Source organism: Hesperophylax consimilis, chromosome 12 (genome assembly GCF_061612785.1).
Source record: "Hesperophylax consimilis isolate HC1 chromosome 12, BYU_Hcon_1.0, whole genome shotgun sequence".
NCBI classification, from domain to species: domain Eukaryota; kingdom Metazoa; phylum Arthropoda; class Insecta; order Trichoptera; family Limnephilidae; genus Hesperophylax; species Hesperophylax consimilis.
In genome coordinates this window covers 18,730,741-18,754,991 of record NC_142847.1, presented here as the reverse complement: position 1 = coordinate 18,754,991, position 24,251 = coordinate 18,730,741, and the positions used below count along the sequence as shown (strand labels likewise).

The following is a 24,251-nucleotide window of genomic DNA, read 5'->3' as shown; positions in this document are numbered from 1 at the left end:
AATAGAACGTTTAATTTCACAATGCCAATGGACAGATAGAAGCGATTCTAAAGTATTCATTTTACAAAAACTTGGTAATACTAATTATTAGAAAACATTTGTTAGAAATTTGCCAGTTGTTGTTCATATTATATAGATACTAATGTAAATGACCAATAATTATTATCAGCAAAGGCTACAATATTTTAAATGTTTTCACTCTCTACCATATATAGAGATACAAATAAGATATCGATGCGCTTGGGAACATGTATATGATGGTGACCGGATAACAATGATAATTCATCACATATTTAAAAAGTTATATAAAGTCATGGAAAGTGACGAAACAAAAACTTTATTAACTGGGTTAAGTAGGTTAGTTTAGGTTAGGTTGGGTTAAAAAAATTTTTTTCATTGTTTCTAATGATTTTATATCACTTTTTAAAAGTGTGTTGAATTGTCTCTGTGTTGAGTTATCATGGAACCGTATATGATAAACCAACGAAAAGTAATGTACTCACGTAAGTTGTAACAGATCTAAATAATTTTTTATTAATCGTTTCACAATGACTTGAATACAACTAAAATCAATTAATTTATTTAGTTCGTTATTACCCGGTTATGAAAATAAATTTAAAAGTGTATGGTTGGAATTATTTTAAGAAATTAAGTTGTTCAGGTTTCTTGAAATTTTTAAAGAGTGGAAGAAATAAAATATTATACTTGCAGAACTTAATTAAAACAACATTACATTTGATTTACTTGAACATTTAAAAAATGCAGTAGTAGGAAATAAACACAATATCAATTAATATAACTTTAAAAATATCTGTTGGACAAATAAATATTCGATAATTTTTTAAATGTTTTTGTAACAATGAAATTGAACAGTGTTTGTTTTATTTAGATGTTATTTTACGAACTATTATGTGATGCGTTTATTTAGTAATTTCAAACTCATTTTTTCGTTCACGTACCTTCATCATAATAATAATTAAATAACCCTTTTAACTTTATTGTTACATTGCTTTTAATTAGGTATATTTTATGTTTACTTTTCTTTGTACATCAATTATTTTTTTTTAAAAGCCCCACGACCGTATACATTATATATAATAATTGAACATAAAAGTAAAGATTTCTGATCCAACTTAAGACGAGACAATACCCTAAAATAAAGCCAGAATCTTAACGACGTAAGTGAAACAGCACAAAAATATGCGACTTGCGGCCCTGGTGTACTGCGGTTGAATTTTCCCCACCAAATATCTAAAATAAAGTGGGAATCTTAACGACATAAGTGATGAAGTCGTGTAAAAACAATATTCGGCGCGTGGCCAGGCGTAATGGACGGACCTACGGTCGACTTTGCTTTAGCAGGCCTAGAAAGCAGGCCCACTCTCCGTGGGGCTTATTTAAATTATTTCTGATAAACGTATTACTAAAATCACAAATGTTTCTAGAGGGATCCCTCGGGAAGTTACTAATTCACCGTCTATAAAAATAAAATCTGGTGTTTACTGTTTTTTTTATAATTGAAAAACGTTTTGTAAAATTCTCAAACCGGTTTAAACAAAATATTTTTATTTTAAGGTATTTTTTTATTCATTTTAAATATAAATAACTTACATCCGTGAGGATGCCTCTAGAAACATTTGAGATTTTAGTAATACGTTAATCAGAAATAATTAAAATGTAAGCGTCGAGAAAACCCCCGCTATTGCTATTGTCTTATGTCGGCCTTAAGCATGATTTAATTCAATATTACTTGTATTGATAGTACAGTGATGGGTTTATTGCCTTGTGGCAAATTCTTTCAAAAGTCGTGGTAAGAGTAATGGAAAATGATGCAACGTTATATCAAATGATAATCATCATTAAAAGATTTTACGGCTATTACCAGATCAGTATCTATATTTACCATTCTTAGTGGTTGAAATGATCAAATAATTTCGTAATTCAATTATGGTTGACTTATATAATAAATAATAACTTACTTTAACTGAATTTAAATTACACAACCGATGTTTGGTTAGCCAAACAATTATATATATATACCTACATACTACTTTTTTTATGTTTGCAGATTAAAAAATAAATAAGAAAATTCTCTTCCGCATCCATAAAATGTGTTACAGGTAGGAACACATGATTCTCCCATTGATAAAGAAGGAAATTGCAACACCAAAGAGTTATGTAAATAGATTTATTTTTCAGTTTTGTTACAGTCAGTAGTGTACCTATATATGTAAGTACGTAAGATTTATGAAATATTTTTTATTGTTGATGTATTAGGTATTTTAAAAATTAAAAGTATCGTTATTTGAAACCAACTTACCACAGGTAAATACTTATCCCTTACTAATAAACGTTTTTTTTAATTTTAGACATCTGATAAACAACCATTTTCATACATTAATGGTTGTTTATGAGTTGCGTAAAATTTAAAACGACACTTAGCGATAAAATAATGAATAATGAAATACAACATGCTATGGAAGATATCTCTCTTGAATAATCTGGTTAGAAATCATTTCTATGAAGGTGGTTAAGCTGTGCTAAACGAGGATTATAAAAAATCAACCACGTTCCTACTGTCATAAATATTTAATTAAAAAACAACAAAATTAACCGAAAAAATTTATTCAACGAAATACAATAATTTTACTGTCTAAGACGATTTGAATTTTATCTTTATTACGCGAATTTATTACCGTTTTACAGAAAATCTGAAATGCGTCACAAAATAACCTGAAGTTTATATAAATAATGTCGTTTGTTTATAAAAGATTTTGTATCATTTCATTTCATCAGAAATAATCGTTCTCCAGCCTCAAACGGCGAATTGGAAACGATTTCGTAAGATTGTCTCTCAGAGGAAACGGTTTACTGAATTCCCACGTTTTATGATTCTCCGAATCGAATGCTACGAAGTTTTTCATCGTAGCATGTGCATTGTTTACATAAGACACGCCGATTAAGATCATTGTAAAACGTAAAACCTTACGCAAAATAAACGTTTCACTGTTTTAATATGGGAGCAATATTTTGAGCGAAATGATGATGTTGTACATACAAGGAAAGAGATTTGCTTAGACCGGTGGTTTTCAAAGTAAGGTTGCGAGACATCAATAAATAAAATTATATTTTTTAACTTTATTACTACAATCACACAAAGGAAATCATTTTACAGAAGATATATGTCACGAACATAAATAAAAATTGTACCCAAGTAATACACATTATCTGCTATTTTTAATATTATTTTAGAGACTGTATGTAAAAAGTATTACGGTAAAATTAAGGAGGTGTAGTATTGGCGTTTCTTAGTCCGCCTCACTGGGGTGTCCTGTGTCAAAGCGGACTAAAATTATTTAATTCTATTTTATTTGTTCTATTTGCCGTTTTAGTGTTTTTTTTTAGTTTTTTCATTTACCTCTTTCAGCCAGATTTGTTTTCTCGATTTGCACTCACTCTTGTATATACATATCTCTAAATAGTATAAAATAAAGTCGCTATCCGCGGCTGTCTGTTTGTACGCTTAGTTCTTCGATACTACGCAACGGATTTTGATAGGATTTTCACTATTATTTAGATGATGTTTTTTTAATCATGTCATAAAAATATATATTTTTGGGCGTTTACATTGCTAACGCTGGCTAAACCTTCTGAGATACATCAAAATAATGTACTACGGAATTGTATATCTTAAAAAGGTCTACAGAAAAGCCAGCGTTGGCATATGTCTATCTCCTAAGGTTAACTCCCAGCAAGGCCGGGTACACATCAGCCAGTTTGTTATTTATTCGTTTTATATTTATCGAACCTGGGCTCTGTTTTAAAAACACAGAGCATGACTAAATTTTGTGGTCATCTTATAATTTAAGTTTGTTTCTATATTTCGTTTTTATAACAATCATGGAAAAAAAGTGCGCTTGTGCAAAGTCAGATATTTATGAAAAGTGCACACCATTATTAATAAATTAGACTGAGGAGTCGTGCGGAGGTGAAAATTTAATTATTATTAAAATGGGGTCGCGCCTTTAAAAAGTTTGAAAACCGCTGACTTAGACTAAATACGCAAATCATTCATAAAAAGGTAATAAATAATAAACCAGGTTATTTTGCTGTAACATTTTTTATCGACAAAAGTTTAGATTGGATATAATTATTTAGCTAGAGTTGAATCCTGTTGTATGGAACAAGAACATCAATGTTTGAACTTAAAGTTAATATATTTATTTCTCGTATACCTTCTAAATTAGAAGAAAATGGTATACGGGAAATTATTATTTTGTTTAGACTGTTTTTCAGTTCATTATTTATTTCCCACGACCAATATTAATTTGTGTAATGTTAACGTTTGTCACACGAGAAGGGTCGCTTCTAATTCTTTTTGAATTAAACAGATCGGCTATGAAATGATTTGCCGGCGTCTGTGTTTCCTCCCTCCTACAACATTAGTCTCTGCCCGACCTAGGTTCACTTCTTACTGTATTCTAAAAGACCCTCCACACAGCATTTCCAAAGATGACATGTGTAGATATATAGTAAAACAAAAAAGTATTTCGTGACGCAGGCGTAGGTTTTGAACCACGGTAAATATTATAAATATAGTTAAACACGAAATATAAAGTCAGTTATCAAGTAGGTATGTAGGTACCGTGAAAGACCATCTCAAATCTACGGCTTCAAAATAACTTGATTACAAAAGCTTTTTTGCAGTAAAAAGCTTTGTCAATTTTGTATGTACTGTGGTCAAGAAAAAGCAACATTTTTTTCCATTCATAGCTTCAACATCAAAAATAATATAGTATGTTTCTGCAAATCGTCAAATACAACCTACATATATTAAACTACTTATACCTAGAAAATTATAGATGGCGCCACTTATGTTGGCGAGTGGGTATAGTAGATATTAACGTAATAATACGATTGATAGTACGAGTAGGTTAAGTGGATATTCGAGGTACCTAAAAATATTCACCGAAGGTACGTTTTTAATATTATATCTTGAATCTAATTATACTTGAGTCTTAGTCGCTTATATGTCCACCATATAAATACAATCTTGCATTCCTACTGCGGCAAAGAAGAAGAATTTACATCGATAATTGCAATGATAGTTGTTAAGCAACATAGAAACACCAATGATTTCATGTAAAACCAGCTTCTATTGCGGTCATAATATTGACATCCAACAAAACACGACTTTAAAGTACATAAATTAAGATAATAATAATATAATCTTGTTTAAAATATAGTTTTGAAAGACGTGTAAATATTTGTTGAGTGACAAGTTTCGCGTTAATATGATTTATTTATGGTCCATTTTTAGTTTTAATTTAAATACTGTGGTTAAGTAATTAACAACACCGTATTTCACATTAATTACCTAGACAGGTCTGGTTGGTATTGTAAAAGAAAATAAATATTTTGTTTTTATGCTACTTCAACCTCCAACGTGTGTTATTTGAGTGTGTTTTTTTTTTAAATTTTACTGTCGAACAAATTAGTACTTTCTACGAAAGATTATAATTTATGACGCAACATATTTTTACGGGAAAACAGAGTTGAATCAAACCAAGTCGGGAAAACTCTACGGGAGTACCGCAAGGACTACCTGTTGATCCTATTCTATTTATAATTTTGTAATTTAGTTAGGCATATGACACTACATAAGCTTACCTCTTAATATTTACATAACTCTCAAAAATGTCACTCAGTCTCATTTCCACAGCATTAAATTAATCCATTTATATTGTTATTACTTTGGCTGATACGTAGTTGATATCAAAAAGTAAAGAAGTCCGCTATGACCAAGATCTTTATGAAGTCAATCGAGTTTTATTAAGTAACTTGACATCTTCGCAGCGCGGCTAAAGTCACCAATGTGTGGCAAAACAACCTTCACAATATTTAACACAGTGGATGCTTGTGGTCGTTAATATTGACATCAACACAATAAACTTAATGTAGTTATAGATAATTTGAGATGTATATTTTTGATCCTTTCATTTGACAATTACCATGAATTCGAATTGGGCCCCATCGGCCCTCATGAATTGGGCCCTATCGGCATGTAGGTTGGGATGTACTTACAGGTAACATTTCCAATAACGATATTTTATATTACCAGTTTAAAAAAAACAATTGGTAGTTAAAATATAGCAACAAAATATAATTTTTTATCAAAATGTATGTAAATAAAAGGGTAACTCACTCTGGGCTCTGTCTGAAATGATTGACGGCAAACTGCAGAAGCGAATGTTTTCCATCCCTGGGTGGCGCCTCATCGACACTGTCTTCTCGTCGAAGCGACGTCGGGCCGCTGATCTGTCCAGCTCCGGCGCCGGAACTGTCCCTATCTCTCTCCCTTTCTCTATCTCTGTCTCTGTCTCTGACCGTGGGTAGTGAAGCTAGCGACGCCGAGGTAGCGCTTACGACGCCGGGCGGTGGGGACGACGCTGTTTGTAGGACGTCGCGGCGGTGCTCGAGTGTGCCGTTTGTAGCGGGGTGGCTGGGGATGGTTCTGGAAGGCGAGGTCTTCTGCTGTAACTGAAGAAAAAAAATACGGTTAGTGTTGAGTCAAAGGATTCAGAATGTTGTTTAATTTTAATAATTTCTCGAACTGTGTCGTGCGCGTTGGCGAAAAGCTCTAGATTTTCCAGATGCAACTCTAAAAGTAATTTCAATCATGAGCTGTGAATGGAGCTTAGAAATCACCATTTGACTAACAAACAATAAGACATCTTCGCTGTGCTGTTGACATAGTTTATGACTGTGACAAAATTTGGAAATTGAATCTTTTATAGAATTAATGCAAATATGTTCATATTTGTCATTTAATTCTGCACATTTAATACATTGATGTAAGATAATATTATGTATTTGATGAAAACACAAACAATAACATTTTTAGTAATGAGATATTCTAGTTCATCGCTCGTAAAATATACAATGCCTTAAACACCGATATAAAGTCAATTAATTCTATATCCTTTTTTACGATGTGTTCAATATTGGATATTTGAAAGGGGAACGGGCCCTCTTTAAAGAATACACGAGTTCCTAACACCGTTTTAAAAAAAAGTTTTAACTCTATCATGTATTTTTATTTCTAATGTTGTTTCTGTAAAAATATGTAGTTTTTAATTTTTTTTTACCATAACAATGTCCTTTTCCGTTATGTTATTGTTATTCTTACATAAGCATGTACAACTACCATAATATAGGCATGAGCCTAGTATAGTAGTTTTATCATTTTTTATAGATGTTGTCTTCTATCATGATGGTGTCTCGTAACATATCATTTTAAAATAGAACGCTTCAGTCTTAACGTGATGGATTCATAGTCTGATGATGGAATGGTTATAATAAATGGTTTTAAAAATATTTACGCAAATGACTATGAGATTTATTAACGCAGAGACATTTTAAAGCTACTCTTTCTATTGAGTGGCGATGATTACAGAATTTTAATTGGAACTTATAGGTTATAGACCGCGTGAACGAATATGTATTTGATAAATATGTTAAAATCATTTGAATAATGCCAGTTTCGAACAGAAGAGCACCTTCTTCAAAGTACCTAGTAAATGAATAAATAACAATTTCAACATAAATTTAACAAAAACAAATGTTTAAAAAATTTGGTTATCTAATTATTTCTGAATACCCCAAAGAAGGCACGGTTGTGTCCGAAAAGATTTGACTTGACTCAAGTATGGTGGTGTATAAAGGATTATTTTTTTAAATAATTGGCCACGGCAAAGTAACTAATATTCAAAAGAATATTCGTATGTACTTCCTGGCTTAGCCCGAATTTCAACCTTTTCTATTTTTTTCTAATATTATCCAATATTTTTACAATAAATTGCTGTTTCGAATTCGAATAGAAATTACGTGGCGAGCTGGAAATAGTTGCGTCGACCTTGAAAATCCATAGAGAAATGTATTAAAATTCTTATGATCCCTGAGCTCACCATTCGATTGATTTTGCTGCTTTACAAAACTGATTGTATTTTATTGATCACTGAATAAATGTGAAAAAATATGAGTCTGCCAAAAAAATGTGAATCTGTCGTCCAACAATAAATATAAACATTATTGATACCAATAAAATGTCAAATAAAATAAATTCGATTAGAATCGCGGTTATTATAAGCCATCACAAGTAAGTAATTAGCTCTAGAGGTATGCAATCAAGATACATAAAATCTACATATTTCTCAAATCATCCACGCGTTGTAATAAAACCATTAATCTTTCAGTTACCCGTTTTAGTAGCCCAATATAACCAATACGCTTTCTAGTAATGTGGAATAATTCGTATAAAATCTTTATTAATGACTCAAAAATTTGACACCAATCCAACGAATAACTTTTGTTCAGTCAGCCCATGACTAACCTCAAATACCCAATAAGCCTTTATTGCCCAAACATTAGAAGTTGTAAAAGTCATCGACCCAAAATAAACTCGCACCATGATATTAATTGAAAGTTTTATTTGATTTGAAACTACCGGATCTTTTTTTACAATATATGACCTATGTTTTATTGAATCTGTAACTTGCCGACTGATAATGTAATTATTTAAATTTCAGAGTAAAGGAAAGTGAAAGAATTATGCAGTTATGTTTTTTATATGTTCGTAAAAAGGAGTTACATTGTGGCTGTAAACAAGTTTTAGATTTTTCAAGTAGCTTAATACAGTTCTTACACATTTAAATATCCCTAAATAACGCACAATTTAAAGCCAATATATTATTTGGATTCTTTCCAAATACGTAGGCATATTGCCAATGGCAAAACAATCTGTTACCCGTCAATTGACCTTTTCACCATTCTAATTTATTACTCAATAAAAACAGACACCCAAAAAACTTTACACTATTATGCCAAAACCACAAAATCTACCAATTTAAAAAAAATCAAAATGGCAACTTATGACATCATCGCAACGGTGCAAACTAACCATATAAACAACTTAAAATACAAATATTTAAAAAAAAATTGCTGGATTATCTATAAAATTCACTACAAGATTTATTTGACTTCAGGCGATGTAATTTAAAGTACAGTGCAAAATAAACTATAATGACAATTCAAGAGCTATAGACGACGTGACATCAAAGTGAAATTGAACTGAAAAAATCAAGGTGAAGAATGTTATCTAAAAAAAAACCAAGAAAAAGATCTTCGAATTAACGTAACTTGTTCGAAAAAACTTGTTTGTTTCACATCGAGAGTAAGCAAAAACAAAATTACACATTAAACTCACAGAGACTTCTGAAAAGATCACGGTGACCTCTGCACAACTCAAAGAAATCTCTGGACAACTTTGAGAGACGTCTGGATATTTTAAGGAGACCTTTGAATAACCTAGGGAGATTTCTGGACAACTCAGAGAGACCTTTGGACAACATAAAGAGATCTCTGCACAACTCAGGGTGACCTCCTCAGTATCTACGCAAGGGACTGTGACAAGCCCTCCATCCCTACTGTTGTCATCTTCTTTGAATACACTCTCCTCTTTAGTGGCGGTTTCATCGTCACTGACATCACTGATCTCCGTAACTTGCGACACCACCGACATGGTACAGGTTGCTGCAACAACTCCTGGCGCACTGACTATGTGCTGGTGGCCGGCATTCCTCAGGCCCAGAGTAGAGAGCCCGGTCGGTGGAGCCTGACGGAGCCACTCCACACGCAAAGATTGCTTGCGTGCCATTGTTGCGTTACGAAGAGTCAGTGGTTTCAAAGCCGATCGATTTTCAATATCGAAGCATTTTTAATTTTCAGACTATTCAAAATAGAAGCAGAAGCCTGAACTGTTAAAACTTTTGGTTTATGTTTTCAGGCTGGTTGATAAATTTCATGTAATTATCTGATAATGGATACTGAAAGCTTGCAAATATTGACTCAAGAGAGAGGAAGCGCAACAGGGGTTAGTATCCAAATAATTTAGAAAAATTATACAATTTGTCGGTCGTGAGAATTTCAAATCATGCCTTGTACATTTTCAGAATTGCATAAGTTTGTACCTACGCGATTCAACAAGCTTTAATTTTGTAATTAAAGCGTTATGGGTTGTTTCAAATTGCTTTTTCCTAATTCCCCTAAGAAGTATGAGGCATACCGTAGGTCTTTGTTGTATTAAGGGTTAAAAGATGCAAGCGAATTTCGTCGTAGACTTCGTGAGCATACCTGGACTACATAAGTACATAGAAGATTATTGGAAAGCATGAGAACTTCGGCAACAAAATATTAATTATCGGGTAAAGGAGACGATATAATTAATAAGAGTAAAAAAATCCTACATATTTATAGGTCCCTAACATACGACCGAAAGTGGGTTTCGACGCTCAAAAACAATTATCACTCAAACAGTTGTGCTAGGGATGTCAAGAAATAACAGTTGGTATATTGCTTAAAAACCGTTACTATGGTAAGTAAGTACCTTGGGCCAATAAACTTACATTTAAAGATGCAAAGGTTAAATATGATTGATTTGTACTGTCAATACCACTCATCGTTACACACCTTTTACCAGACATGTTCTCGAGTCACAAATGCAAGAAACAATTCTTCTTTTTATCATTTTTTAGCATACGGTTTAGAATTTCTGAAGTTAAGTGCATCATGCAATATTTTGATTCGCAAATCATCGATGTAAATTGCTCAATATTAATTGGATTAAAACCATAAATGGACTTAGTAGTACACGAGTTCAATGAAGCAACTTGATCGCCTAATCAAATAATATATGCTCAATTAGTTAATTCCTTAATCAACCATGTCACATCAAGCTAATACAAAAGTAATGTTGTGTAAGGCAAGCATAGTTAACTAGTACAGAGCAAATACAAAATAGATGGATGATATCAATTGATACGAACGAAATGGAAATCTTAAAGGTAAACCAATTTCAATGGAAGCTTTTAAATATCACAGTTTATAATAGACTAAGGTAAACTAGTGTAGCTTGCTTCCAGACTAAACTTGAATTGATATAATTCCATTTATTAGTGTTGGGCCTTCAGTTTGGTGATTTTAGTATGAAGAAAACCATGATTATAAACCCAATTGATGTCTTCATCCAATTTTCGCTTGTCGGGAACCAAAAACTTTCGACCGAAAGCTCACTTTTACTGTGAATCAATGTTATTGCAAATAATAATTAGTAAAATGTCTGTGACTTGAGCGTACCTACCGAGATGACTACTGCATTTAATTCAATCAACGTCTACTTTGTCTAGTGAGATCATTATCCAGAACTTTCAAAAGATAGGTAACGCGTGTTTGGTTAACCACAATTTTAACTGCAACTGAATGAATAAATGCTTGCAAATATATTCAATGTGGTCTTCCAATGAGAGTTATCACCGCTCGTTTCAATGGATTCACACCGTATATTAAGTCAGGAAACAGGAATTTCCTCTGAATGTGAAAGTCTAGACTCAGTACTGAATAAGGCAGTAAAATATGTACCGGTGAATGAATGCACGTTATTAACAGAACTACTAATAACAGAAGTCCAATTACCACAGTATACTGAACAGAAAATCACTGCAAAACTATTTGAAAGACAACTAATGTCATCAAATTAAATAAGAGCTTTCGACCTGTGGGCCGAAACAGGTCAATATAAGATTATGTGTTCTTGAAAGAATTTCGAAATTTGAAAAATGAATTTTACTGAAGTATTGTATAATTGAACTTACTTCAAGCGTACACGCACGCCCACAAATATACAACAATTTATCAGGTAAGTTTTTAGATTCTCATGGCCAAAAGCATTTTTGTTGTTTGTTTTTGGGGTGTTATGCCGTGTTGCGCTAACTCCTTCTTTAGCCGACGTTTCGGACAGCGTTGCAGTGCCCATCATCAGGGCAGATCCGGTAGATCCGAAGATGTGGCTAAAAAAATGGCTGGAAACGTCGGCTAAAGAAGGAGTTAGCGCAACACGGCATAACACCCCAAAAACAAACAACAAAAACAATTTATCAGTTTATCTATTCAGTGCCACAGCACATAGCCACTAAACAATTGTAAACACACTTGCACACTGCAGAAACAAACAAAAAAAATCAGCATTCGGATGCATGCTGGAGATGCAAGCAATTTAAGCGAAGCTTGGACATCTGAAATATTTATTTGTTTGTGAATTCAGTGAGAATTAATTATTCTGTACACGCGTAGGTATGATATTGTGATGCGAACAGCAAAACGCCGTAGGCACTATTTTCCAATACACAAAACGCTGTGGGGGTCCAAAATGAACCCAGCCTTTCTCTGGTATGATCGAAAGCTGATGTTGAAAATTTATATTTTTCACATCTCATACCGTAACCAGTGCAAATATGCCACCTTTGATGAAAATAACAAGGAATGGCTAATTCATCGAAAAGCATTATTAAATAGTGTATTTCGTTGTTTGTTACTAAAACAAAGTGCATTTTATAAAGCATTACAACATATTATGATAATACCTACTTATTAGATTATACAAATTTTTTCGGAAAAACATCGACACTGAAAATGAAGATTTGTTCGAGGGACGATTTCACCAGATACGTATTACAAAAAGTAATTTCGTCAGGGTTGAACCTTGGAATCTGCCATTCAAATCAAATAAACATTTTATTTATTTCTTTATTCTATAAATGTTTATGTGCTAAAGTTACCCATAACGATAGTCGAAATTTGATATATTATATTTTTAACTTTTTTATATATTTGTATTTTTTTTTGTCTCTGCCTAAACTAACTAACCATCACGCCGTTTCCCCGCAGGGGTGGGCAGAGAGGACGGACCGCCAAAAAATTCCGTCTTGGCGCACACTCCTTGCCTCATTCACCCACACACATCGTCTCATATATACTCTTCTATTATTCTGATTCTTGACATGGCCCGATCTTCTATTATTCTCTCTCAACTCTTATAGACTCAAGTATCTGATTCACTTGATCGTGCCATGTCTTCCTCGGGCGTCCCCGACTTCTGCTACCATTCACATTTGCGTGATATATTCTCCTTACACTCCTTTCTTCGCTCATTCGCTCTACATGCCCAAACTGTCTAAGCGTCCCTTTCTTAACCTTCGCCTACATCAGTCTTGCATTCTTTACGGATCTCCACATTTCTCACACGATCATACAAGGTTTTACCACACATACGCCTCAGGGATGTCATGTCTACAGCATTCAGTCTACTTTCATCTTTCCTCTGCCAGTTTCATGCCACACACTGCCATACATTAGGGTAGGTACCAGAACGCCATTGTGGACTGCTAGCTTCGCTTCTTTGGACAGTTTGTTGTTAGCGCCAACCGCGTTCAGTCCTCCATTAATGGAGTTACTTGCATTTACCCTTCTTTCAATATCTCTGTCAGCCTTCCCACCTCTCGTAAACATACTTCCCAAATAAACAAATTCATCCACCTGCTCAAAGTACTTGTCATTCATATTAATATTTTTATCTCACCGAAAAATGATAAATATTATTTATTTATCTCTCGTATCTTTTCTTTAACATTATTTGTATATTTAACCGGTTGTTTTTTGTTTGTCCGCCGGTGACGAACTCTAGTAACCGGTTGACGCGAATCGTGTGAAAACACAACAAGAGACAAATTTGAGCCATCAAAAAGTTTTTAATACAGGAACCTGCAGGTAAAATAGAGGAAACTCCTAAGCCCCAAATGTCCAAAAGGAGATTTCGGTTCTTCTGAAGGATATGGAATTGTCCTTAACCTTACAATTTTATTATTAACGACTTTTTCGTTAGGGCGATGCCATACGTAGTAATGCAAAATCATGTGTTTTTGTTTTGAAAATTTGGTCGCCTAGAAATGTTTCAGATGCTTTAATTAAATACTGCGAGTAGAATACATCTTGACCTTTGAAATGATGGAGTATTTTTTATCTAAGTCTTTTTATAAGCCCAGAAAAAAAATAATGTATAGGCCTAAGAAAACTGCTTTAAAGGTCAAAATCTTCTACTTACGAACCCATTTTCGGTTATGATTTTATTGTATAATGTGGCAAATTAAGTTATTTATAAAATGATCGAAAAAAAATTAAATATTTATGCCTGAACATCCACAAAATAAAATAAAAGGCACTTTTTAGCCATGTTTTTTTCTTGCATAAATCAAAACAGGCGGATGGAGTTAAGCGGGAATTTAAACCTTATCGCCATCTACGTAAGGGTTGTTATTGATAGCGGCTCAATTTAAAATATTACACGACGTAGTGCATCGCCTTAACTGCGATTCCTTTTCTCTTGAATGACACCGAAAAGTCGTTAATATTAAGCTGAAAGATAATTTCTTATCCTCAAGTAGAACTGAAATCGCCACCCCTGTTCAATTATATTCTAATATGAATTTAAGTGTAGGGCGTTTCTCAGGCTTAAGTAAATTAATTCCTGAATAATACACTATTGGTTTTTGTTTATGGATGTAAAATATCTGTTACTATTGAAAATTCAATTCAAATTAAAGCTACAGGTAGCTATGCCTGGGTGTAGTGGGTCCGAGGTAAATATGTATTTACGTGATTAGCATAACGAGAATGCCCACCATAATTACTTATACAGTTAGCAATAAATAATTGGATTCAGTGGAAAGAGCGATTAATATCGTTTTTTTTTCTTATTTCAGCTGTCAGCGAATTAACAATACACGATTGATGCCAAATAAAATGTCATAACGTTGTTTCTAGCGCTAAGTAGTTGAGAGAAAAATTAAATATATAGTGTTATTTTGGCGTTGGATGTTGTTGTAAATAAAAACCGATTGAAAAACTGACAAAATTATACGAAGGTATTTATTCATCGGTAGATATTTAGTCTAAAGTCATGGTGTTTGTAAGAGAGAGTACGAAAACAGTACGCAACATAATGGGGCTGATAGATTACGCTATTCGCATCATGGCTTAGCCTATTTTAGCATATCGCTCGCCATACATTCCCTTTGGGAATAATTTGAACAGCTTTTTAATAAATAAACAATATTTTATATCAGAAAGTTTTCTCCGTATATGTAACGTGATTTGAGGTGTATCTCGGAAGTTGTGATTGAAATGATTATCATTAAATCGATTAATGTTTTTTACGCATGAACAGAGAAATTTACTGGAAGTGGCCATCAATTCCACTAAACCGCAACCGCTTTACTAGTTGCTTTCCTAATAAAACACAGAGAAATGAAAGAAAAGAAACGAAGTCTGAGTTGATTAAATAATAAGCCATAGGTTCCTAGAGAATACCGGAATAGGAAAAGTGAGAAGAAAAATCACACAAGAAATTTTTTAGAAAACATCCGATCGACTGCGAACTAAACACATTAAATACATCGATTATTACCGCAAAGAAGGAAAATTAGATTTGTGAAGCTAAACTTATTTTGTTTATTTTTGCCTCAGGATTGACTTGACCTCATTGCCGTTCAAAATCAAATATTGTCAATTTGCTTTATAATGTAATGATATTTTTTGTTGAAAAATTAGAGAGAAGTCGGAAATTTACGTTTCGAATAAATGACGTTAGTAAATTTGAAAAATCATCTTACAAAAATTTAAAAAAAGATATACACATTTCAAACATAGAATTATAAAATAACTAGCCGATGTTTACCCGGTGTTGCTGGGGGTTATCCTTAGGAGATAGTCATACACCACCATGAACTTTTCTATAGGCCTTCTCAAGATGTATAATTTCGTAGTACATTATTTTGACGTGTTTCATAAGGTTTATCCAGCGTTAGCAATGTAAGCACCCGAAAATATTTTTTACGACATGATTACAAAATATCGACTTATCTCTACTTTATATAAATGTAAGTTATTTATATATAATATGTATAAGCCTTCCGGAAGAAATTATCTAGATGATAGTGAAAACCTAATCAAAATAAGTTGTGAAGTTTAGAAGAACCAAGCGCACGATCAGACAGACGCAGATAGCGACTTAGTTTTATAATATTTGGAGAAAATAAAATAATTTTCTGAGTATAGGTAGTTAGTTACCTATTTTGTCGAATATCTGAATTCACGCAATCAGTTGAAATTTTGAAAATTTAAGGCAAATTTGAGTTCATTATTCGCAGGAATATTTATCAGGCACAACCGAAATTATTAGTATTTTCGATGTTGTTCTTGTTTGTTTTCGGATATTGTTTGAGAATGATTTATTTAATGGAAGACTTTCCAAGAATCAAGGGAAAATGCATACATTAGGTAGGCAGAGAGGATGGACCGCCAAACAACTCGGTCTTGTCACACACTTCTTGCCTCATTATAAACTAATTATAAAACGAAATATTGAAAGAGGTGTGAATTGAAAAGCGGTGATTGTCAGAAATCGATCGGGAAAAAGGCCCATCTTCTTCCTAATTTAGCAGAAGGGTGTGATGCCTTCAAATTTACTGCCGCCAAACAAATGAATAAACAGGTTTCATGATAAACTTTTGGTAAGTTGAGAATGTATTATAACGATGTTGATACACGTAACAGTATATTTGTGATTTGCATAATTTTTCATCAATTTGTAGAGTAAGCTGTTTTCTTATTAGCATTAACCTATTTTTCTCTAATTTTATTATCTACAATATAATATTTTGAATGTATCCGAAAACTGTTTTAGAAAGGTGATGAAATACGCTTTCAAATTTTATTATTAGAAATAATCATACAATTTTATAAATATTAAAATATTCCATGCAAATACAAAAAGTTTTTAAAAAGTTTATAAAAATCACTGATAGCAAAAAAGATACATTTTATTGGACAAATGTATTGCAAATATTTTATTAGCCAAATGTATTGCAAACATTTTATTAGACAAATGTATTGCAAACATTTTATTAGACAATGAATTGCAAACATTTTATTAGACAAATGTATTGCAAGGTTTGATAAATTTTTCTGTTTTTGCGGTCGGAACATTTGGTTTCATAGAGGTGTACATTTCAATTATTTTGGAGTTAGCTTCTAGATTTGAGTACAAAGCCTTGTGTTTTGAAGGGGGTAAGGGAAACCCAACGAGTTCAATTAGAACATGCAGGTGTTCCCAAAACGAACACATTAGTCTGAAGGATTAACAGCTTACTCCAAAAATCTAAACCCGCCCACAATCCGTTAAATCTTTAAATAACTTTTTGGTTTTTTTAATACTTACATATTATATATATGAAGCGGCTATGTATTTTAAGGTGATTAAACATATTTAAATAAATAAAAATTATAATTGCATACAAATTAGCAAATTTCTATTATTACCTACTGTAGTTTTAGATTTTTTTCTATCTTTGTATCCCGTGATTCGACTTGCCGTACCTACACAATCATCTACGAATTATTAAGTTGTATAAAATTAGATTATACATTTCGCGACAAACAGTTGAAGACACATTACCTCGTTATTCTCCGACTAATGAAAACTTTAAGCGTTATCTCAGAAGGTTGGAACAATCGCTCGCTACTGGACGTAGCAATAACTACTTACATCGTGAACACTATTATATAGCTAATATTACTAATTAATATACGCACAACGCACACGCAAGAAACAACTGTAATTCCACATCATTGACCACAAAGAACATCTTTGATTGCAGCTGTTCTTTTAATGAACCTATTAATGTAAATATATTGCAACTTTATTTAAATAATATTATGATAAACAGTTACGTTTCGCAAAGATTGACATCTAAAGATCAATGGCTCGATCCATCAAGATAATACAGGTAATACAAATACTACAGCATCTATTTGAGAATCGTTCAATACTCAAAGCATTACGCATTGGTACGATTTATTCTATTGAATATCTCCAGAGAAAGTACAGTATCTAACCAGATCGGCTGTTTGATGTTCTTATAAGGAATTAAGATATGTGCAGATACAAGTGCGTGAAATTTAAGAGATAAATATTTATCTCAATGCGAAATAACTTAATGTATTCGAAATTTTATCTCAATATAGAAAGTTGCATTTAATTGACAATAATTCTTTGATTAAAGAATACTGATTCAGCACAAAGCGTTTAGTATAAATAGACAAAATATGTGTTCTGAAGAAGCTCAGGTTCAAAAAAATTATTCTAGAGTCATGAAATTTTCAAGTTAATTTGAAGACTTTTTTCATTTCCATTTATGCTTCACTAAATTCCCTGCGGGATTGATAAAGTCCGCAGGGCGACGCCTGAGGCCCTAGACGGGCTCATTGCGGGATTGATAAGCTCTACAAGGCGACGCTTGAGGGCCTAGACTGGCTCACTGCGGGATTGATAAGGTCCACAGGGCGACGCCTGAGGCCCTAGACTGGCTCACTGTGGGATCGATAAGGTCCACAGGGCGACGCCTGAGACCTTAGACGGGCTCACTGAGATGTTTACTCTGACCCCCCCACCATACGAAAAAAGAAGAAGAATTTGAAAGCGTGTTGGTATATTGGTTTTACCTTTAAGAAAAAAAACTCAATCTTCGAAAATGAGCCTGGAAAAATGCGTACAATTTTTCAGTACAGTTAAAAATAGATAATAATTATCTGGCGCTTGTAGATTGTGACAAAAGTAAATCAAAATAAAAAATAGGAATGTGGTAATAAAATCATTACATGGAAAAAACACATATTTGTAATTATCGTGTTATTATTTGGACAAAGCCAATTTAATTATACAAAAAAACAACGTCTATTTTGAATTATTTTTCTCTGTTCTATTTAAATGAATAGCCAACCCATGTCCTTGTGATTTATATTGCGGAAGAGTGTTTAAGAGTGTTTTAGTGTTGTTTATAGTACTTATAAAGGACAGTTTTATTTATAAGCATTATAATAAACTAACCACAGCTGTCAATCGCATTTGCCCACAATAAATCTTTGAGTGGTTTGACGAGAGATAATGTATGCAAATATTTTACTAAAATCCAAAGCGTTTACCATTAGTAATTTGACGAAGTATTAGCAACAGTTCTTGTAATTGAAATTATTATTTATTTATTTAACTTATTAAAACTTAATTCGCAATAGGCAGACATAGCAAACTCGTTAGAAAGTTGAATCGGATGCCGCTGCTATTAAGATGGGAAAATATTACATGTAATATGGCTTAGAGAATTAAATAAATAAGATAACTAAATGGGAGAATTAATCAGTTTTATCTTTATTCAAAACCGACATGTTTATCTTATTATTTGGGATTAATAAATTCTTATTTGAAGAAATATCTCAAAGAGAGTGTGTAGACACCATAATTCAATAAAACATACAAGTATGTTATTTAATCGGAATAACCTTTAAAGGTTATTCCCATCAATGTAATGTTATCATTGGACAAGAAGATAATATTAATTAATCTAAACGGAACATGAAATAAAACACGAAACCGAAAATAAAAGGTGACGATGGCAACTGCGAATCTAACCCAGGATCCCTGTCCCTATTGAGAGGTATATATTTTAAAAATTTTCTTTGTCTTGTTCTGTTTCATGTTTCATTAAGATTTATTTGTATAATCTTATTTTTTAATGATTAAATAAAATATGTATCTAGTTTGGTAAATGAGGTCATAAAATGTGTTGTTTTAAAATTATTTATTAACCAAAATAATACATGTATTTTTTATGTTGTCACTTGTACCAAAATAGACACACATATTTTACTAAAAAAGATAATATTAATATCTCAAAATGAAATAAGTTAAGTTTGCTATTAGTAATGAAAGAAACATACGCAAAAGAGCTTTTGTATTTGGGAATACTAATCTTGAAACCAAAAAAAAATATAGAAGTTGCTCAAAAACACACTAAAGTTACTATCTGAGAAAAAGATAAAAAATAGATAAACGCAGCTGTCGTATTAAAAATCCGATACGTAAAAATGAAATCATTATTAAAACCAATGATTAGTTTAAGCTTCCTGGTGTATTAGGTACCTCGCAATGTAAGGCAGTTTTATTTGCATTTAAGTAATCATATCGTGTTCATTTATATTCAAATAAAAAAAACGAAGAAATAACACAAAACACGGAAACTAACGGACTGCCAAAGTAGGTGCAACATACAGCAAATTAATATGCATTTAACTTGAGAAAAACGGCAGTAACGCAATAACGGTTCATTTACGAACCCATATTCCGAAGAAATTTTCAACCCAAATGACTACCGCTACAAATCACTTGAAAATAGGCTAAATTTATTAATAATTATTGTAAGTCACGATTAATAGAATTAGCTGTTTTTTTAGTACAAAGGACATGTTTTGCTCTGTCTCGAATCTCAGCATCATATATCTATAAAGTATTGATCATAATTATAGATACAAACCAAAATTCCTAACACCTCTAACTACGGTTAAATAGGTGCTCTATTCTCTTCGCATGCTGCATTCCTGAACTGGTATTTCATTGGAAGTTTAGATAGTAAATAATGATAAATAGAAACATTAACAATACCAGCTAACTACTTTCACTGGCTATAAAACATCTAGTGTCAAATGTTAAACTCCAAGAAGCCGGGTGGAAAGTGAAAATGATACATTAAGATAGATGGTGCTGAGATTGAAAATGAACACTTGTATTTACAGTCATTTGGTTTGCTCGTGAAAGAATTTCACGTTGAAAAAAGTACAATTAGAAAAAATATTACTTTCTATGTTTACATTTGTCATACTGTCATACATCGTATTTTTTACAAATGGTAAGGAACTTGGGTTTTGGCACAGAGGTCGCGGGTTTGAACTCTGTCTAAAACAATATATTCTCAAAATACGTGTGATATTTTACATAGAAAATTTAAATCAATAAAATATTTTATGATTTTTATTTCATTTCACAATAGCAGATTCTTTCAGTAACGTGAGGAATATATACACATTATTTCTTTTGGGTGGTTAATACCTTTACTTCTCTATTTATTTATTTTGCAAAACTGTATAAAAATCAATACTAAAAAGCGATGAAGTAAATTACTAAAAATAAAGTTAGCAAAATAAATGCACAGAGTTACTTACAGGACAAATCAAGTTACACGTGGGTACATATAACATATGGTTAAAAGATGCTTCGTGCTTAGAATTATTGATGAAGGACATGTGTAAAACATCCACATTTCCTGTGCGTCAGTTAATCAACCTAGTCTTCAGCATAGATAAGATAGTTCTGAATATGGGAAGCATCAGTAGCCAATGTTTGCCTCGCGTGAAATTATCCGGGACCTATAATACAATTTCAGCCAGAATATATAGTATTGATAAGAAACATCTCAAAAGCTTATAAGCTGTCAGCAGTAATGCGACATCCCTTCTAGGCACCGGATACCCAGTTTGGTCATACAAGCTTTTAGAAAAAATTATGATCGATTTCACCAATAAAAATTGAGTGAACGCTAAGGAAGGTAATTGTTTGCAAAAATTGAACATTTGCTCGATTCCAAAAGGAAACAGTGAGAATAATAATAATCTTAGATTGTGATCGATCATTTCAATCGGAGGAAATTAGCGAAGAAAGAAAATATTACAAAGAATATATATTATTTGGTCATAGGTAGGTATATTTTAAAATTAAAAATAGCATTATCAGTTGAGCTGAATGTCAATAATAGAATTTGATCTCTTTGACCAACATTTTACCACTTTCGATTTCATTATTATACCAACCTGAACCATAATACCTGTCATCACCTGTTGGATTAAATGACACACGAAATTGTCCTTTCATACTGATAATTCGATTAGGTAAATTTTGCCGACACGATCGTGGGAATACGCCGGTAATACCAAACACAAAACACAGGAAACAAACAGAAAATAGATAAATTAATACCTAATACGTAATTTGGACAACAATGGGCGGATGTGAAGTTGACATTCAAAAGTTTTAGTCATTGCTATAGAGAGGGGTACTAATTAGATTTATTTGATCACAAAACATTATTTTGAATGGTTTTTGATGGATTCGTTACGAATTATAAACGAGGAAGTTATCAAACCTTGGATAGGGGGGAGTCGTGAAGCTGTGGATATAAATAGGTATTATTAATTTGTAAACAAGTGACCAAAATAACTATCAGCTGTACTTCAGCGAAATACGAAACATTTTTGATTTAAAAAATAGACAAACAAATTCGTCGGGTTCAATTTATATGTTAGCCAAGTCCCCCATACAGGCAAGGTTTTTCTCTTGTCGGATTATGCGTAACCCAGAAATGTTTGTAGTGGTTTATTTTTGGGGTATTATGCTGTGTTGCGCTACCTCCTTCTTTAGCCAACGTTTCGGACAGCTTGTTAAATTTGTAGAAATTGGCTAAATAATACCCCAAAAATTAACCAATATAATAAATACATTTAACCGCGAAAATCTCGAATTAGAAATGTTTATCTTTCTATTAACGCAACCATTAAATATCTAAGATAGATATTGTACAAATAGAAAACTATTATCTTCAAAATAAATTAAAAATACAGTCTGAGTCTGGTTTACACAAAAAAGAGGCGTTTTTTTCTCTAAAAAACACAGCCTTACGAAAATTAAAGTGCGGTCAAAAACTGTACTAATGTTCTTTCTTCATAAAGAGAAGAAAGAATGAAGAAAGGCATATTTCAAGATCAGGCACATAGTTATTTATGGCTTATTATAATTCGGAGTTTGTTTATCTGCGAACATCGCCCCGCCCGCGCAGTATGTGGAGCGCATCGTCTGCACTTCCGTTCAAATTGCCACCGAAACACCGCTTCCGGTGCGGAAACAACACATATATCTATACATACACACATTTCATATAAAAACATATGCAAACATAAACATATATATGTTAGTTAAATACAGACAATGCAGACCTACATGATTCTAAATTTGAAAAGCAGTGTACAGTCAACAGTGCTTTTGATGTAAATAAATGTTTTGATTACTCATAGATGATAGCAGGATCTTTAGCACTCTTTGTAATTTAACTGCTGAGAAAAACATTTATAAAAAAATAAAAAAATAAGACATCTGCCCTGATGATGGACACTGCAATGCTGTCCGAAACGTTGGCTAAAGAAGGAGTTAGCGCAACACGGCATAATACCCCAAAAACAAATAACAAAAATACTTTTGGCCGTGAAAATCTTAAATCATATTAAACGAACATTTACATTTTTATTTATGTAGATAAATTATCTACATGTTTCAAAACTATACGTTCCTTCATGGGGATACAAAGAATATTAAAAAATATATAAATTATAAAACGAGAGTACCTACGTAATTAATAATCAATATATAATTTATTTATGAAATTTCCAAATATTTTCACGTGTTAACCAGTTAAATTTTATCTCTGGTGCTGAAGATCTGAGCAGGTACAAACACCAAAAATATTCGAAGAGTGAGCTCTGGTATCGTAAAAACTTTGTCAGTCCGAGATTTCTAGGTTGACAATACTACTTTTTGCTCCATTTCTATCTGGTATAGAGCTCATGAAAATGTTTTTCTCAGCAGTTAAATTACAAAGAGTGCTAAAGATCCTGCTATCATCTATGAGTAATCAAAACATTTATTTACATCAAAAGCACTGTTGACTGTACACTGCCTTTCAAATTTAGAATCATGTAGGTCTGCATTGTCTGTATTTAACTAACATATATATGTTTATGTTTGCATATGTTTTTATATGAAATGTGTGTATGTATAGATATATGTGTTGTTTCCGCACCGGAAGCGGTGTTTCGGTGGCAATTTGAACGGAAGTGCAGACGATGCGCTCCACATACTGCGCGGGCGGGGCGATGTTCGCAGATAAACAAACTCCGAATTATAATAAACCATAAATAACTATGTGCCTGATCTTGAAATATGCCTTTCTTCATTCTTTCTTCTCTTTATGAAGAAAGAACATTAGTACAGTTTTTGACCGCACTTTAATTTTCGTAAGGCTGTGTTTTTTAGAGAAAAAAACGCCTCTTTTTTGTGTAAACCAGACTCAGACTGTAGTTGCCTCGGGTGCCTGAGAGGTTGATATATTATAATTATAATTTTCATTCAAATAAGATCATTGGAACACATCGGAGAAAATCCCCGGTTGTGATCGTCCATTGGCCGCCTCCACGCACCGCCTCACGCTTCGAGAGGAAAATGAAAGCTTATTTTAGATGCGCGCGCACCTGAGATTAAAATTCCTACACACGCCGGATAGTTGTTGATAGTCCCCTAGTTCAGGGATTGAGAACATTTTTTTTTACTTCCGCGGAAAACAAACTCCATATAATAAACTTATAATGAC

At 32.7% G+C, this 24,251-nt stretch overlaps 1 protein-coding gene across 1 annotated transcript in view; it reads right to left on the bottom strand.

The window, feature by feature from the left end:
- The window catches only part of Myo10A (unconventional myosin 10A), a 254,254-nt gene that overhangs the window by 45,617 nt on the left and 184,386 nt on the right, over window positions 1-24,251 (bottom strand). Inside the window, exon 23 of the mRNA XM_089638199.1 lies at window positions 6,206-6,540. Within this exon, the coding sequence (XP_089494325.1) occupies window positions 6,206-6,540 (335 nt within the window). The remainder of the gene's footprint in view (window positions 1-6,205; window positions 6,541-24,251) is intronic.